General features: G+C 42.6%; 1 protein-coding gene across 1 annotated transcript in view; it reads left to right on the top strand.

Moving 5' to 3' along the window:
- The window catches only part of TMEM167A (transmembrane protein 167A), a 123,772-nt gene extending 106,663 nt beyond the window's left edge, over positions 1-17,109 (top strand). The window contains exons 3-4 of the mRNA XM_069627576.1: positions 5,448-5,482; positions 16,700-17,109. Coding sequence (XP_069483677.1) covers positions 5,448-5,482; positions 16,700-16,770 — 106 coding nt within the window. The 3' untranslated portion in view covers positions 16,771-17,109. The remainder of the gene's footprint in view (positions 1-5,447; positions 5,483-16,699) is intronic.
- The last annotated feature ends 344 nt before the right edge of the window (positions 17,110-17,453 follow it).

The raw sequence follows: 17,453 nt of genomic DNA, 5'->3' as shown, positions 1-17,453 counted from the left end.
CCGTTTCCTCCCAGCGTGATGTTTCAGTGTTTAAAGGAGTAAGTGGAGTTTGACCAACAAATGTCTCTGCAAAGGCAGAAGATATGGATTTAGCTGCTGGGTGAGTGTATGGGTTTGGCATACTTACAGCCAAATACTCTACTTTTTGTTTCAAATTCTCAAGTATGTCCTTGCATTGCCAGTCATGTTTGAGATGGCTTGCGTACAGAAAGCTACAGATTTCTTAATAGGTTGGAATTGAGTAGACAAGGAGTCATGTGGTGTTCCAACCTGATGTGATGTTGAAATCAGCCTCTTACACATGTCAACAGATGTAATGCTGCTAGTACTCTCAGGAATAAGGATAGGCAGTGCACCATTTTGTTTTTGTGTTGAGGCCGGATTGGACAAGGCCTCAGCCTCCTTTTATCTGCTGAATCGAAAACACTAAATGGGAAAGAGGGGAAAGTTGCATGCTTGATAGGGCTGGGTTGATGAAGTTTGCAACAGAGGTGGTTCCCGATGGCAGGCTTACAAGTGGTTGAGATTAGGGCCCTTGCAAGGGGTACCCCCTCAGTTGGAACAATCACTTCAGCATGAGATGTAGTCGTCTTGCCAAATGCTTTAAAGAAAGCGTTCAATGTTCTTTTAGTATGTTTCACATTTGCCATTTTCTTTGTCTTCTTCAATATAGCCAATGATCTTTTCTTTGCAAACTTAGGATTTCTGGCTTTAAGTGACACTAGATGGCTTGAGCCTGTACCTGATGAGTCCTCTCTTGGGGTTATTGAGATACTCTTTTTCGCCCTGACCCCCAGGCATTGGTTGAGCAGAGGCTGCCTCATTTGCGTCTAGGATTAGATGGTTATTTAAGTCGCTAACTGGGCGTATAATGCCAGAAATAGTGGGTAAAAAACATGATATAGCAACAGTAGCATGGTTAGAGATAGGCGCTTGGATTGGAGGCTCTAGAACATTCTGGTCATCGACATATACCACTGAGTCGCACAACACACCAGGTTCATTAGTCAGGTGATCAATCTTGCTCTTTGTTGGCAGATAATGTAATGACAGCCATTTAACCAACTCATCATACTGGTTTAATTGATGGGATAATTTTGCATCAATTGATTCAAATAGTTTGCATAAACTCATGATGGTAGTATTGATGGCAGTAAGGGCGGGTTGAATCAATAATAAATGGTGTAATGAGTTATCAGCTGGAATTGATTTAATGGGTCTGGGTGTAGGCAGGGCAAAAGACTGTAGCATAGAGTTATGATGGGCTACAGAAGACTGATGGAAACCTACATCGCCCTCACCCTCCTGGGATCCCTCGCAGGGGCACTCCTCCTCCCTCCAAGTGATCAGTGACTCACATTGACTCTCATGAATTGATGGACCTGACTGCTCCAGAGACAATGGGGGAAAGTTAATTGGCGAAATTGAAATAGGTGGAGAGGATAGCCTCGGGCAGTTTTTGGTTGATGCCAACATCGTGATATCAGAAAGGGGTTGGGGACTCGTGCACATAGGGCGTTAGAAGAGCGTTAGCATCATCAACCCGTGACTGGGAAGAGGGGTACCACTACTTACTAAGGAGGGAGCTGATTGCGACACCACAGAAACAGGACTCTCCTTTGTGTGACCATCAAAAGGAAATTCAGACTGAGCGAGCTAACACACAGATAGGTGTTATGGAAATAGCTGAGTAAAATAATTGAGGAGGGGCCTCTAAACCAGCCTGGATAGGCTGCTTTGAAAATAACGACAAATTTGAAATATTGGCCGGCATACTCGTAGTTAATTTATATGCCATTCTTATGACAGATCACAAAGACAAAACAAATTGTAATGTAAAATAAAATAGGCGATAAACAATCGTCTTACTTCCACCCAAATAGCCTCATCTGCTTAAGAAACGCCCCAAGAGCTATTTAAGTCTAGGCTGCTCAGCTGCGCGGCTAAGTGGACAAGCAGTACTCTCCCGGTACTCCCAAGAGTGTGCATGCGCGCGCTCGTAATATGGGAGTTTGGTTGTGACATTGAATGGGGGCGTTGCTCTAAGCAGGCTCCTGTGTGAAATACAAATGCATAATCAATGGAGATGCAAAAAGAGCTCACAGGAACAGAAAGAGCTCGGTGGGCCTGGCTCCACAACAGTCCAGTCACCTTGAATGCACGTAGAATCACTTGCGAGTCTTTCCAGTAATCACAGCTGACACGGAAAGCTGAATCCAACAGCAGCAGAGTGTCGCGGACAAGCTCTACTGTCACGCCAGAACTGAATTAAATCCCAAAAATCAACATGATGATGGAACTAAATTCCAGGACGTTACAGCACCAACAACAAAACACCCTACCAACTGTGTGAGACTACAAATCAGCAGTCCCAACAACAAAGAAAGTACAAAATGCCAGAGAGGCCTCAAAATGTGCACTTGTCTCTAGCCTCTGGCCAATGAAAATGGCTCTTGGCGAGTGAGAAATGCTTTGCTGTATTTGAATAATTCAGTGACTAGTGAATTATTTTGCCTGGCTAGTAGCTTGCAACTTACAATTTGAACCCCTAATGCCAAATGCACCAAGCACGCAGCCTGCCCACAAAAGGAGATGTTTAATTCCACCAAACCATCTGGAAGGGGACACTCGCAACATCTGAAGAGCTTTATGACATTGCTAGCCACTTGACTAATATGACCACATTGATCTACCAAGCCCTAGATAAGTAGGAAATAGTAGGAGCAGTCAATACATCCTGCATCAAACCACTAGTGAAGAATGTGACACGAACCCAGGTTCCCACAAAATACAGCCTCATATTCAACATAGCTTATTCATCCAAACTGTTGCAGCCAACTCCTGGATCACATGGAAGCTAGCAACATCCAGGATCATTGGCAGCGTTTCAGATCAGTAAGAAACCAAATAACTACTATTCAGATGAGATGACTTGAAGATTAGCACTGATAAAGACACAGCTTGCATCCTCATCCGACTCGACGCCACTGCTGCCTTTGGCACCGTCAATGATGCTGTCCTTTCCGAAAAAACAAAGCAAATAAACCACTTCTGTTTCTACTCAACCCCACATAGTCATCTTTGGAGTAGCACCAGAATCATGCTAATTTCTCTCCTCATCAGCACCTACAATGCTCCAATGAAGACTCCTCAAAGAACATGTTTCTCACATACTCCTTCTAGTTGGACACTACTCACGGCTTCAAAATCTTCGTGGACAAAAACAAAGCTCAGCCTGGCCTCGCAAGGTGTCTCAACCAACTGAACTTGTGGATAACCTCGAAAAGACTGACGCTTCACCGACATGACATTTGAATCTTGATGTTTGTCCCCCCACTCCCCCAGATGAACAGTCCCTGGACAGAAATGATGGCTAACCGCCTGCAAATGACTGTGTGGAAAATGACCTTGGGAATTATGTTGATAGCCTAACACTGGTGATATGAATTGGGGCACTGATTAATTAAAACTGGTCTTCACCTGTAAACAATCTGACATCCCCTGCTTCTTCACACCTTCAATCATAAACCCCCTTTTTAAGGCTGGATTATTTGAACCGCATCCATAACATCTGTTGAAGCTAGAGAGAATACAGAACATGACTGCGAGACTGTAACTATGGCTGGACAAAATCACATCATGCCATCACTGATCTCTACACTGATTGACGTCAGTCCAAGAATACAGTTCAAAGCACTCTGCATTGCATGCAGGGAGCAGGACTTAAAGCAGAATGAATCCAAAAGAAATGGTCACCCTACAGTCTGACAAGACCATAAGATGCAGTGCAATTACTCCTGAAGTGCCTCTCTACAACTCAAAATGCCAAGGATGCACATTGTTCAGTCATGACCACCAGACCGTGGTTACCAAAGTTCCATGGAATCTGCATGTTGGTAGGACAATTCATCTTGTGTAAAGAAATTGAGGCCACACTCTTCTCAAGAAGAACCAGGTCCTGTGAAAATAATGTCTTGTAAATTGTAAATGGGAGGTCTGAACATTAACAAAAGTGCACACAACTTAGCCCTTTCCAAACCACTGGCGACATAAAATGGTTCATGAGCAGGCAAATGTGTTCACAGGTAGATGCCAAACAGATGAGAGAGCCTGGAACACACAGGTGAGAGGCTGATCAACAAGCCAAGACATTTTACCAATTTAGGTTCAAACTATAATCATTACAAACTGCAGAACACATACGTCAGGTCGTCTTGTGGGAGTACGGGTGCACCAGAAACCCCAGCAAAAGACCAGATAAAGGAAAGGCATTCCATGGCACAACCTCGCTCGAGTCCAATACTCCCTACCAACTAATGTAGCATCCCACCTGCCTAACTAACTCCATATCCCTCCACAGCTTTAAATCACGGAAGGACTGTATTAAGAGGTACATGCTTCACCACTACCTCAAAATCTATCTTGTTGCATTCATGAATCTGACTGGGTCACTACACAAAATTCGCTCCTGATACCAAACATACCCACACAAAGGTGTCCCTAGGCTGGGACATACCAGACCATCACGCAACCACCACAAAACATACTCTGCAAACAGCCTTGTTTTTTCTGCTCTGCATACCGCCACACTGCAGAAACCTTGCTCTCTTCACTCTCCTTCTCCTATCTTCCCACACCAATCACCTCCAACCTAACAGATCTCTTGCAGGTCTTAGAACCGGAAGGCCATGAATATGGCAGAAGTGGCGTTATTCAGGACACCAGTGTGATGATGGAAAAGCAATAAAAACAGTGCATTCCGTATTGCATATGATAAATACAAGAAAAAATTGTATGTGCCAAGCAGGGTGTTTTATTATGCCAAGCATGGTGTTTGTATTTTTATTATTATTAAAGGCTTAATTTTTATGAAATATTTGTGTGCAGTATGTGATTGACCTATGAAGATAAACAAAACTCTGTTTACTTGTGCATAAGCAAACATATTAGTGCTGCCTTAATTTCCAGCAGACATTGTTTTACTGGTAATCTTATTCCGGAAATATGTTCCAAAATAGTGTGAATTAGATTCTCTTTGGCATTTTTTTTATATGTTCAAAAGAAGAACTGACATGCGTTTTCTTTCAGTGACAAATGCAGTTGAGGGAGTGTTTGTAGGTGTGTCTTATGTACCCGAAACATTTCTAAAAATGCATAAATATTGCACTAGATTTGCTTTATTTCTTTATTTGTAGATTACTGAATGTTTAACAATGCGTTATAAAGTAGCCGCCTACATAATAAGTAAACTAACCAATATTGTTTAAAGATACTTATTTTATTTCTCATTGCTCTCCCCGAGTTCTGAGTGATTCCACTATGAGCCTTAGTGCAAAAAACCCTTCATTGCGAGTATGGATAGTTTATAAAATGCATTGCACAGTTGAGCGATACTAGTACATGAAGCACAACCGTGTAATTTACAACTTTTTGTTTTTCCTATACAGTGTGCTGGGGATATTTTGGAAATGTGCGAGGATTGGTAAGTTTCCATTCAGCGGTTCGTTTTGTTTTTTTACTGTTCTAAGGAGTAGTTTGTTGTAGCTTGTTGGTATGGCATATGTTTTGATGTTTTTGAAAAGTCCATTAAAGGTCTTAATGAGCCTTTCTGAAAAAAGAAGGGTTTAGTGGTCAGTCCTATCCCTTGGCTTAATCTGCCCATTATCTATGTTGGCAGGTATAGTATGGGAATGTTGGAAGGGAATTTTGGTCTGTTAACCCTATGACGTTACTAGTCTCATCATTGTCCTACCTACCTTGCAAGGGTTGTTTGCATAGTTTTGCCCTGCAACTCAATGAGTCATTTTTTGCCCAAACATGTTCCTAGTTTTTCAACAGATTAGAATGCCTGCCCCTCTCCCTTTTGAATATTCTTAAGTAGGTGATGCCTACTATTGCCACTGGGGTAGCACAGTCAGTTACCGATTCCTGTTTGACAGGCGTCATTCCTCCTTTATTGAAACATGCCTTGGTTATCCCTCTGTAAAAAAAAAAGAAAATAAAAAAAAAAGTTCTGACCCCCACCGTTTTTAATTGTTGGCCTATCTCACTTTTGCCTTTTCCTATAAAACTATAGGTACTTAGTGTTTACTCTATTCAGTTCTTTTCAGGAATCAACCAATTTTTTGAGTCTTTTCATTCAGCTTATCGCCCTGGAAAAGGCACAGAAAGTGTATTCGTTTTTTATTTGATGACCTGGCGTGTCTGATGGATCAGGGTGGAGTGGGGCGCAGATACTGCTAGATGTGTCAGCCACCCTTCATACGGTCGACAACTCCACCATGTTAGTCTGTCCAGCCAGTCCAGGTCTTTCCGTTCAGGTGCTTTCCTGGTTTAAATCTTTCCTGACTGATTGTGCTCAATCTCTGTCTGTCCTTCCTTTTCGCTGCAAACCAGTGCCTGTTACTTGAGGGCCCCTCAACTCTCTACATGTTCTCCCATTCTCTTTAATGTGTATATCCATGCTCCTGGTTGGGCTTATCCACTCCAACGGCTTCTGCTGCTCCTACTATGCTGATGACACCCAAATCATTGTTTGGCTGGATCTGGCAGAGCCGAACACTGCATCTCAGCTGCAGGGCTGCTTGGAGGCTATAGCTTGTTGGATGAGCGTACTGGTCATGGGCTCACTTTCTTCCTCTCTTCTCTGTCTTTCCTCTCCTTGGCCTATAGATTTCTGGCCAATAACTCTTGGCCAGCCCCCTATTACTGCCGAAGCCGGAAAGGATCTTAGTGTGAAACTATCATCTCTCTATGAAAGTTCAGATAGCTTCTGTGTGTCAGAGTGGACCCTGTAAATTGAGGATGCTTTGGAAGGAATTACCCTTCATTCCTTCTCAATTTTATTCTCTGGTGATTAATTTTTGCTCATGAGTGTGGTGGATTATTGCAATTCACTCTTATCTCGCTCAGCCAGCATACTTGGTGTGCCAGTTACGATTGCTGCAGAACACAGCAGCAACACGTGTTTCTTGGACGGCGCATGTTTCCCCCACTCTGTGCAAACTGCATTGGCTCTCGGCAGATAAGCAAATTCAGTTTAAGTCTTTGGGCTTTTTATAAGACCGGGGACGAGTATCTTCAATTTAGTTCTGCCCTTATGTACCATCACGGCCCCTACGTTCTCAAACTTCTCTCACTATTCGAATTCTGCATGTTTGACAAACAGACGTGGGGGGCTGTGCATTTGCTGTGGCCAAGTTGTGGAACTTTTTTCCCTTTAGCACTTTGTGCTGCTGAGAACCATCTTAGTTTCTGTCGCGCCCTGAAGACTTTCCTTTTCTAGTCACTTAACTACGTGAACCCTCTACCTCTGGAATAGGTCTAAGATGCCATTGTTAGGCGAATGTCATGGTTAATAAATTCAAATTAAAAAAAAATAAAAATACATGCAACCTTAAATCGAAGCCACAAAGTATTCACTTGATATTAGTCTTTGGCAAACGATAATTCTTTCTTGGCGGGTAAGAGGAATGATGTAGAGAACTTATATTTATTTGGGGTTGAGTTACTTCTAGTCCTGACTAGTAGGTTGCAAATTGAACAGTTTCAAAATTCCACATTTCCAGCATTGGTTTTGTCATAGATTGACTTTGCTGAACATTCTCCATTGCGCTCTTATGACTTCACAGATGTTCTGAACAAATACAAATAATGGATTATTATTAGCACTATAAACTTTCTCTTCTGCACCACCACTCTTTCATCCTCCATTCAGCAGTAATTCTCTGGCCATTTCAATACTTTTAATTCACTTGTTTCTGAAGGAGGCCTATGCCCTTTGTTATGGACTGCATTCAGAGGACACCGATATGTTCACCGACATACAATTATTTATTTGAATGTGCTTAATAAAAATGACGTTTCGCACCCACTATGCCTCCTGAAAGCTAATCATCTCCTGAAGATCGTATCAGCAAATGCTTTAGGAGTGCTTTAGTTTGCCTTTATTCTACCAACTTGAAACCAATTCATTTACAGAAGAGCACTTGTGAGGCTACTGCCACCTATGAGCCAAACCTATTTCATTAGAGTACAGCTAGGGAGAAATGGCATATGAGACTGAACACACAGCTTCTTGGTGTTTGTGTATTTACCCAAAAATTAACGCCCTATGGCCATTACCATCTACTTCCTGCCCCTCCACTCCCAAATCGCATCCTCCTGGGATTTCTTTGAGGTAGCTTTATCAAGCCTTACCATCAGACTTTGTGCTCAAATGCCTGCCATTGTTTTTCTTAAAACAGATTTTTTTTTTTTAAAGCAGTCTTCTGATAGTTGGACTTAATTGGGGTTGTAAAAGCGCCATTGTTGTCATAAAAATGTCAACCAGGTCTACCTCCAGCTACTCCATTTTATAAGCACTCACTGAAGACCTGTAAAAAAACACGCATTGACAAAGCCAATCGTTATGGTTGTATTTCATTTTTATTTTTCATTTAATTTATTGTGATTTCTATCACCCTTTCACCAAAAAGCCATTAAAACTATTAAAATAACAACTGTCCAATCCTAGATGAACAATAAGAAGACATGAAGAAGAGGAATGGGATAGGAGATATATTTTGAGTGAATAGGTAGAAGAGTGAAGAGGAAGGGAATTCCAATTAAAGGGTGCCAAAAGAGAGAGAGCGGAAATGGGATGAGGATGAGGCACGGTGGGGGATTAAGGGGGGGGGTGGTGATTTGGGAACAACCAGCAGATAAGTGGATTCAGAACGAAGAGATCTGGCTGGGACATAGAAAGAAACAGAGAAGCAAGATAAGGTGCAAGACTGGGAATACATTTGAACACAATACAAGGGAAAGGAAAGAGGAGACGAGACACAAAGGACCGGCTAGCAGTAGAAGTATGAGAATTAAAAGTTTGAAAAAACTAAGCGAATAGCAGAATTCTAGAGAGAGAGAAGCCGCGCAAGTCAAGTAGCCTGTAGTCCAATCAAAAGAGAAAAACGTCAATGCAGGACAAAATAAGGCTGAAAATAAGACTCTTTGTGGCTTGAGAAGACAGAAAAGGGTGAGCAAGAAGGAGATTAAAAAGGACAAAGTGACAATTGCAGGCAGTGAGAGAAATGTGGGAAGAATAGGAGACCGAGGAATCCAAAGGAATTCCAAGATTACGAGCCAAGGTTGAAAAAGGAAGCTTGGTAGCAGGAAAGAGACAAGAAGGGGATGAAAGTGGAGATCAGGGTCTGGGGGGTGAAGAAGGAAAATAACTTCAGTTTTGGAGGAATTCAAGAAAAGAAAGTGAGAAGCCATCCAGGCTCGGATGGCAGAAAGACAAACGGATACATTGAAGTGGAGAGCATCAATGAACTGTGAAAAAGAGAAAAAGATTTTAGAATTGTCCACCTAGAAGTGGCAGGACTGATTGAATGGAGAGAGGAATGGTGTAGCGGGACCATAAGAGGGCCAAGGATCAAACTCTGAGATACCATTTAGAAGAGTATGGGGTGCAAAGAGCTGATCCGCCGAGGAAACGGAATGGGGACAGCTAGAGTGAAAGGATTTAAACCAAGCGAGGGGAGTACCTGTAATACCCAAAGCTGAAGTGTAGATAGCGGAGTGGGATGATCAACTGTGCCAAAAGCAGCAGAAAGACCTAGTAGAATAAGAATACAGGAGATTACATTATGCCTGGAAGAGAGTCTGAGACATGCAACAGAGCAGTCTTGGTAGAATGGCAAGATCTAAAGCCAGATTGGAGTGGAGGAAGGAGAGAATGAAGATGAAGAAAGGTTGAAATTTGAGAATAGACAATTCTCTAAATGTTTAGAAAGAAAAGGAAGTAACAAAATAGACCGGCAATTAGCAGGTAAAGACTGATATAATGAGGAGAATATTTTTAGAATAGGAATTACAGTAGCATGTTTTAAAAAAATGCAGGAAAAAGCAAAGGGAGGGAGATTAGAGTAGTAGGGTAAGTAAGAATGTTAGGACAGACTAACGGAATGAGTAAAGAGGGAATAGAATCAGAAGTTGGATGAGCACAAGAAAGGAACTGAGCAGTGTTTGTATGGGTAAGAGGAGATAAGGCAGTAAAGGAAGGGCTGGAAGCAGAAGATAAGGGAGGGGCAAGGTCAGGAGGGGAAGGGAAAACTGATGGACTTTGGTAGAGAAACAATGAACAAGATCAGAGGCAGAAAGAGATGAAGATAAAGACGATCGGGTGGATGAGGAGAAACGATTTTGTTAAGGAGCTGATAGAGCTGACAGGGATGCTTTGAAAGAGAAAAAGTAAGGGAGGAGAAATATTGCTTTTTGATAAATAGGGAGTATCATCAAAGAGTGAGCAGACAATCATGGTCATGAAGGAATTGGGTTCTTTTCCACCAGCGCTCACATTCCGGAGAGAATTACCAAGAACAAGAATAGCAAGGGTAAGCCATGGACGCAGAGGTTTACAGGAAGGTGTAAAAGGATGAGAAGGGTAAAGAGAGTCTATAGTAGATGTAAGAATAGATTGTAGAATGCCCAGAGCAGAATAAGCAGTTAGAGTGGCAAAATAATGAATAGGAGAGTAGAAGTACAAGAAGAATCAAAGCAGAGATTGTGATGTAAAAAAGTTTTTATAGAAGGAGGTAAAGGTGGAGTGGACGATGAATTAAGACAACAAAAGTGATCTGAGGAATATACAAGATCAGAAACCACTAAGACATTACAAGGAACAGAGGAAAGTATCAGACCAAGAGAACAACCAGAGGAATGTGAAGGGTGACAGTCGAGACCTGAGATGTGGTAGGAATCCTTGCGGGTGAATAAAGGGTGATGCAGTTAAAAAGGAGAGTTTAAGGAAGGAAGCAAAGTGATACTCAAAAGATGAAAAAGAGGTGAAAGGACCAGGAGAAACCTGGTGTAACTAGAAAGGGTGAGAAAGAATACCTACCCCACCGCCACAACCAGTGGGACAGGGTATGTTAGAGAAGTTGGAGGAAGAGCCAGTGGCTGTTAAAAGTATGAAATCCAGGTTTCAGTAAGACAAAGAAAATTGAGGACTAGTCGCTGTAACGGGTCAAGAGTGGCTTGCAACTTATTACACAATGATCTTGCAATCCAGAGACTAATGGAAATAGGAAAAAGAGACCCGGTAGTGTACAGGGGGCAAATAACAGATTGGGCGAGGGCAGGATTGGTGATGTGAAAAAGAAAGTTCCGAAATATGTAAAGGTATGGGATATGGCATTGAAAAAAAATGAGTAGCAATTAAGTAATGCGATCGCTAGTAACATTATACATTAGGAGACCAACCACACCAGGGAGCAGAAAAGCAGAAAATTTAGTGGACCCAGTGCGAACAGGGGCAAACGTGATCAGTCTAAGCCCTTAGGTCACCTTTTGGATGGGACACCTAGGGCTTAGGACACCCTAGACGCACTTCCTTATTAACAGTCACGTGATTGTCTCGAGGCAGCTCCTGCACTTCCAGGGGATAGAGGGCCACACAGGGAAGACCGCGGCAGCACCAAAGATGACAAAGCCGGCAGATGAACATCCTCAGCTCAGGCAGGCCAGCATCAGATGAGTGTGGGTGTGCCGGCAGCACACACTGCAAATCGAGCAGTCCACCACACAGAGGGAGCTCTATACAAGTATTAGGGATTTGCCGGGGACCGCTATTATATGCCTAGGTACTGGCACCATTTTACAGCTGCCACCATCGATGGCCAGCTAATATTACTACGGCCGTGCCTGGCAAAAGTGTTTCCCATACATTCCAAAATCCCAAACTATTGTCCTTGCCAATGCTTTTTTTTTTTAAATGGTGTCGTTATAGATGTGGTGAATTATTTTATTCTGTGAATTACCTTGTTGTTTTTGTGTGTGTGCCTATTTATACTAGCATTTGCAACTGCGTTTATGCAGTTATTTTACAGCTGAAGAAGTGAGTTATTTCCATTACCCAACTATCGTGTTCAATAAGCAAAATAATATTTCGAAAGGCTTTTTTCTCATTTGAATCTACATAATGTGCATTGTAAAAACATGAACTACTGTTGGATATATATTGCTAATTGCTTTATCTTTTTTGGAATTAGAAACTAAAACATGCAATTATGTGTACACTTCGTTAACAGTATTTTCCATTGAGTAGGAAGTAAGCATGGAGGTTTTCCTCTAAGAATATTCTACTTGACACACTTTTCTGACAATATTGATCGAAATGCACCTTTGTGAGAGCCTGTAGGACTTTTTGGCGTGTCGTAGTCCATCTTCTGAAGATGTGCACTTTTGAATGGTTTTAAATGTAGCGGAAAGGAGGAATGTATATGATGTCCTGAATTTGATAACTGAATATTCACGTAAATAATGGCATACCGAGCTCCCTTTCAGTTCGGGTATTTTATTGGAACCACTACAATATTTAGAAGTTAACTGTTCAGGGTAACCCAAATGCCAGGTCCTTTAAATTGTTGGTTTTCAAAGTCATTGAAGCAAGAGTTTCAATTAACTTTGTTGTTCACTGCCTACGTGAATGTTTCTATAAACAATCTTTGCCAATACCCTCGGACCCAATCTCTTCTTGGCTTGCCCGTATTTGTCACCCTGTACCTCGACATCCCCAGTGTAAGTCTAGGATGGCCACCGAGTATGTGTGAAAGACCAGGTGCCTTATGTGTGGTCGTATGTTAGGCTGTCGTGAGGGTTCTGTGCTTTCATACCACTGAAATTGATCACTGCAGCAATCGGTTTTACCCAGCAGTGCTCAGGGTAATGGTGTTTTGCCTTTGCTCCCCTATTTCCCATTTAAGGCGTGTCCTCTTGTCTAAGATCCATGCCATGTTGGCAGCAGCGCAGCACTGATCCCCAATTTACTGTGTCTTCCTTACTGTCTGCCATGTTGGACCGGTGAAAAAAAGCATATCCCAATGATAGGTGGACAGGATTTGTGCTATTTTCTTACTGTCTCTCCACACGCTGTAATGTTATATTGCCAGTTTTCCTCCCCAGATAATTATTTCTACCTTATTTGTCAGGGCTGCCATATGGGCTTGCCCTTCTTCACTTACATTATGTGAGGAGGTGTTGCTTTCGGCCCAAGACCAGCAACGAAAACACTATACCACTGCCATTGGAACACGTTTTGCAGCTGGTGTAGAGCTAAGGATATTGATCCTTTTACTTAAAGTACACCTGCTGTTCTCTTCTTTTTTTGCTGTATCCATCCCATCAGGGGCTGCGGGAGACTAATGCCAAGGGTTACCTTGCATCATTGTGTTTTTTATAGACCTGCTCGAGCAAAGCTCTTACTTTAAGATGTGTGATGATTGACAGGATTTAGTCACTTTTCCCCAGAGTGGGGAGCCCTTCTCTGTGAGGCTAAGGAGGTGAGCCTACGACGTGATATTTCCCCTATGGGTAGCGGAAAGTAGGATCTGACGGGGAGCGACTACCCACTTGGGGTCAAGGACTCCGGTCCCATCCAGGAACAACCTATTCCACTTTTGACACAAAGGCTGGTGCAGATGTGGTTCACTTGCTCCCCCATGCTTAGAGATGCATAGCACCCAAAACAGCCATACCACAAGAATGGCACCCAACAAGGAGGAGGCATGTTGTTGATGGTACTCTTGTTATATTATGTTAATTGAATTCATAGAACGCACGCATGCCCGAGGGCATCATGGTGCTATGATGAACCAGGATAGTAAAAAAACAGAAGAAAAGAATCTAAAATAACAGTGTTTTTAATGACCGTCGAAAGAGGAGGTGGTCAGCAGTCTTTCGGAGATCAAGAGGAAGTTTATTCCAGGTCTTTGCTGCCAGAACAGTGAAATCGCGCCCACCAATGCGAGTGCGCCTCAACCTGGGGACAACTAGAAGATGAGCGGAGAGTGCGAATAGGAGTTAAATGAACAAACTTAGCTTGCACCAATGCCATAGGAAGCCCGGTGAACCATACACATAGACTTAAACCTAATTCTAGCCTCAACAGGAAGCCAATGGAGTTGTCTAAGTAATGGAAGCATATGTGTACCAAAGGAAGGATGAAGAACCGATCTTGCTGCAGCATTCTGAAGAAGCTGCAGCCGCCTGAGCAAGTAGAGGGGCTGACCTAAGTAGAGCGAATTACAGTAATCAATTCCGCTCAAAACCAGGGCAGCTACCACAGGCGCTTGGTTAGTGGTTGGAATGAAAGGAAGAACTTTCTTACAGTACGTAATTTAAAGTGACCGGTCTTAAATACCGCTGCTACCTGGTCCACCATGGTCAGAGAGGCGGCTATTTTTATGCCCAGGTTTCTCACTGAAGCAACAGGCGTAGGAAGAGAGCTCAAGGAGGGAGGCCAGAAATCGTTAGTCCAATACAAGTGAGGGGAGGCCGTGCCTACAACTAGAACCTCTGTTTTGCTGGCATTCAGCTTGAGCCAGAGGTCATACAGCTTCCTAGCTTTTCCAGGCAGTTCCTCAAACGGACAACAGTGTCCGATTGAGATAGATCCAGACGCACCAGAATCTGGGTGTCGTCAGCGTAGGTATAAAAATGGAAACCGTGTGACTGCAGGAGAACCATCAAGATTCTAATATAGACATTAAACAGAATGGGGGACAGTGCAGAGCCTTGAGGGACCCCACAACTGATAGACAGGAGCAGAACGAAAGGGGGGAAGGGACACCGATTGAGAACGGTCAGCCAGAAATGCTGAGAACCAGCTAAGAACTTGGCCCGGCAGCCGATAATCGTGCAGTCAAGGTAGAATGATCAACGATGTCGAAAGCCACCGAAGATCTAGTAGCAGGACCGCTCCGACACCGCCCTGATCAACCAGACCAACCAGGTCATCAAGCACACAATTTAAAACCGATTCAGTGCCTCTTCCCAGCCGAAAACCGGACTGAAACTCAACAAAATAGTGGGAAGACTCAAGAAAGACAAGAGAGGAGATACCAGGGCTTCCAAGACCTTCATGAGAAACGGCAGTAGTGAGATAGGACGATAATTAGCAAGTACTGCAGGATCTAATGATTGCTTCTTTAGTAATGGAATAACCAGGGCATGTTTGAGAGCAGAGGGGATAGTTCCAGTAGAAAGAGACAGATTAACAGCAGAGGTGACGTGAGCAATCAGGTACTCTTGTTGAGAGGAGATTTGCGTTTAGGTGCTAGTGTTCTTGTCGGTGGGAACTGACTGGTATACAAATGGATATTTTTCCTAATGTAAGGTGGAGCGATTTAAAACATGTTGGTGTTCAGTATAGGGGTGCTCCCATTTTTTTTTACAACCGTTTCCCTAGATTGTATTGGACCCTCCTCACCTCCACCACCAAGTGCTGACACTTTCACTGTAATTTCTGCATTTGTAGCATATGAGCTCTGAATATGCTGCAATATCCAGATTACTTGCTGCTAATTTTCATTACTCCAAGTCCAGATCTTCCTCACATTCCTTATGTGAGGTATCAGTCTTGCAGAGAAAAAAGAATGATTCTTAAATGTCAATTGTGGTCCTTCAGTCCGTCTGACTGCCCCTTCTGGAGCCATAACTCCCCCAACTAGCTTAGCTCAGCCTTTGTATACCCAAGCCATAAACACCAGACAGGCGGGAATGAGAGCAGACTATCACGAGGCTGAGCAACATAGTTTACTGGTAAGCAATGGTGTCATTACCCCTTCATCCAGCTTCCTCCTCACAATCCTTACTACAGCTATAATGTGTCGAGCAACATCTTATAAGCACTCGGGAAGAGACTGGACACTGAACACCCTGTTTTGTTTTCTGACTGGTCACACAAAGGCCAGTGAGAAGCTGACGCCAGAACCTATTGTGCCAAAATTCTGAGATGCTGGATTGCCTGACTTCTATTAAAAGCCCAGCCCACTTGCAGCATTGCAGATATCGTTCGGGCCGAACTACCCTTTTTGGGGTTGGACCGGCCCTGACTTGCATATGGTCTTTTCTCTTTTGTAATGGTTTGGCAGGCAAGGAACGATGGTCTGGAGGGGTGCCCAGAGCAATGCCAGAGGTAAGGATTAATTCGCTGAGAAAGTCGAAGCAAAATTCCTTCAGGTCATGCAATGTACTTTAATTTGAGTAGTTTTAGTAGGCATTGTGTACTGTAATATCTGCCAGATGTCGTGTGTAAGGGCCAGATGTTTCATTCTATGTTGCTGTGTCATTTGTGTATGTGTAGACGATGTCAAGCACTACCAATCATACAGGTTCATGTGTGGATCCCAAGACCATAGATTTTGATTTGATGTGCTCTCTTGTTCCAAATGTGATTTTAAGAGTGCATTCTTGAACTATGAATTGCCAGAGACCGTGATTCAAAAAATAAGATTGTTGAAGGAATTTTCACTCCAGTTATGATTGATCTTTTGGCTCAGTCTGCTCTCGCAGTTTGCACGTTGGGGGAATGGAAAACACTTGATTCTTCAACAACTGTAGTACTGGATAAAGGTGCTATGGCTTGGGAAGCTCGGGACAAGAAAGTGGAAGAATGCTTAGACAAGTCCATGCTGCAATGGTTATTTCTGGCTATATTTTACATCGAGGACGAGAGGTGCACATACACTGAATTCTTTCCCACAATATCTAATGGTAGAATTTGATGTCATGCTGCATTATATAATAACTTCATATTAGTAAAGGCTCCAGAGATTGCTTCTAAATTTTGAAATGATTGGATTGTGTGCACTGTAACTATTCATTTGGAAATTGATTCTTCATTTTTATTCCATGTTTTTGTTTTTTTACAAAGGTGAACGGAAGAGTCCATATGTGGCTGTGTGCTGTATAGTGATGGCCTTCAGCATTCTGTTTCAACAGTAGCATTTGGAAAGTGAGAAGTCTCATTGGTGTCCAACAAATTTGAAGCATCTTTTTTTGCATCTGTATGAACTGAAATTCAAATTATTTTCTAACAAGTTTTTGGACGGAAACACAATAAAAACTTGCAAACAGAGTATCTTTCTGGACCAAGAAGAGGTTATTATATCAAAGTGCAACTTTACACGTCATAGAACAATGCGTCTCTTTAGAGAATCTGCTAAACGAACTTTGTGTCAAGGCCTATTTATAAAAGCTGAAAGGAAAGTATTTGGAATTTTTTTATGTAAATGAGGGTACACAACACCTCTGTTCTAAATAAACTTTGAACCTCTGAAAACACTAATCGTTTATTCAGAATGATTTTGATTGGTTTGTATTAACAATGTTGCTCTGAACCAGTGTTTATCTAAAAAAGCATTTCAGGGGGTTGTACACATATATTCTTCATGAATGAAAGAGTAATGGTACGGAATGTGGTGCTTTTTTTCATGCAGATGGTGCAAAACTTAGGCAAAACGATGGTTGGCAGTACAGCCATTGCCATTACCACCCTGCGATAACTTCTAGCGTGACAGCAGTCCTTTTGCCAGGGGTCAAAGTTTACCCACAAAGATGGAAACCCTTTGAGTTCCTCAAGAAATACAGGCAAGATGAAGGAGCTCCTGGAGGAGCCACTCTTACAT

The sequence above is a fragment of the Ambystoma mexicanum genome, chromosome 6p (assembly GCF_040938575.1).
Source record: "Ambystoma mexicanum isolate Mex_15411 chromosome 6p, UKY_AmexF1_1, whole genome shotgun sequence".
NCBI classification, from domain to species: Eukaryota; Metazoa; Chordata; class Amphibia; order Caudata; family Ambystomatidae; genus Ambystoma; species Ambystoma mexicanum.
The sequence above is the reverse complement of the archived record's forward strand: the minus strand, read 5'-3'. Positions and strand labels throughout refer to the sequence as shown.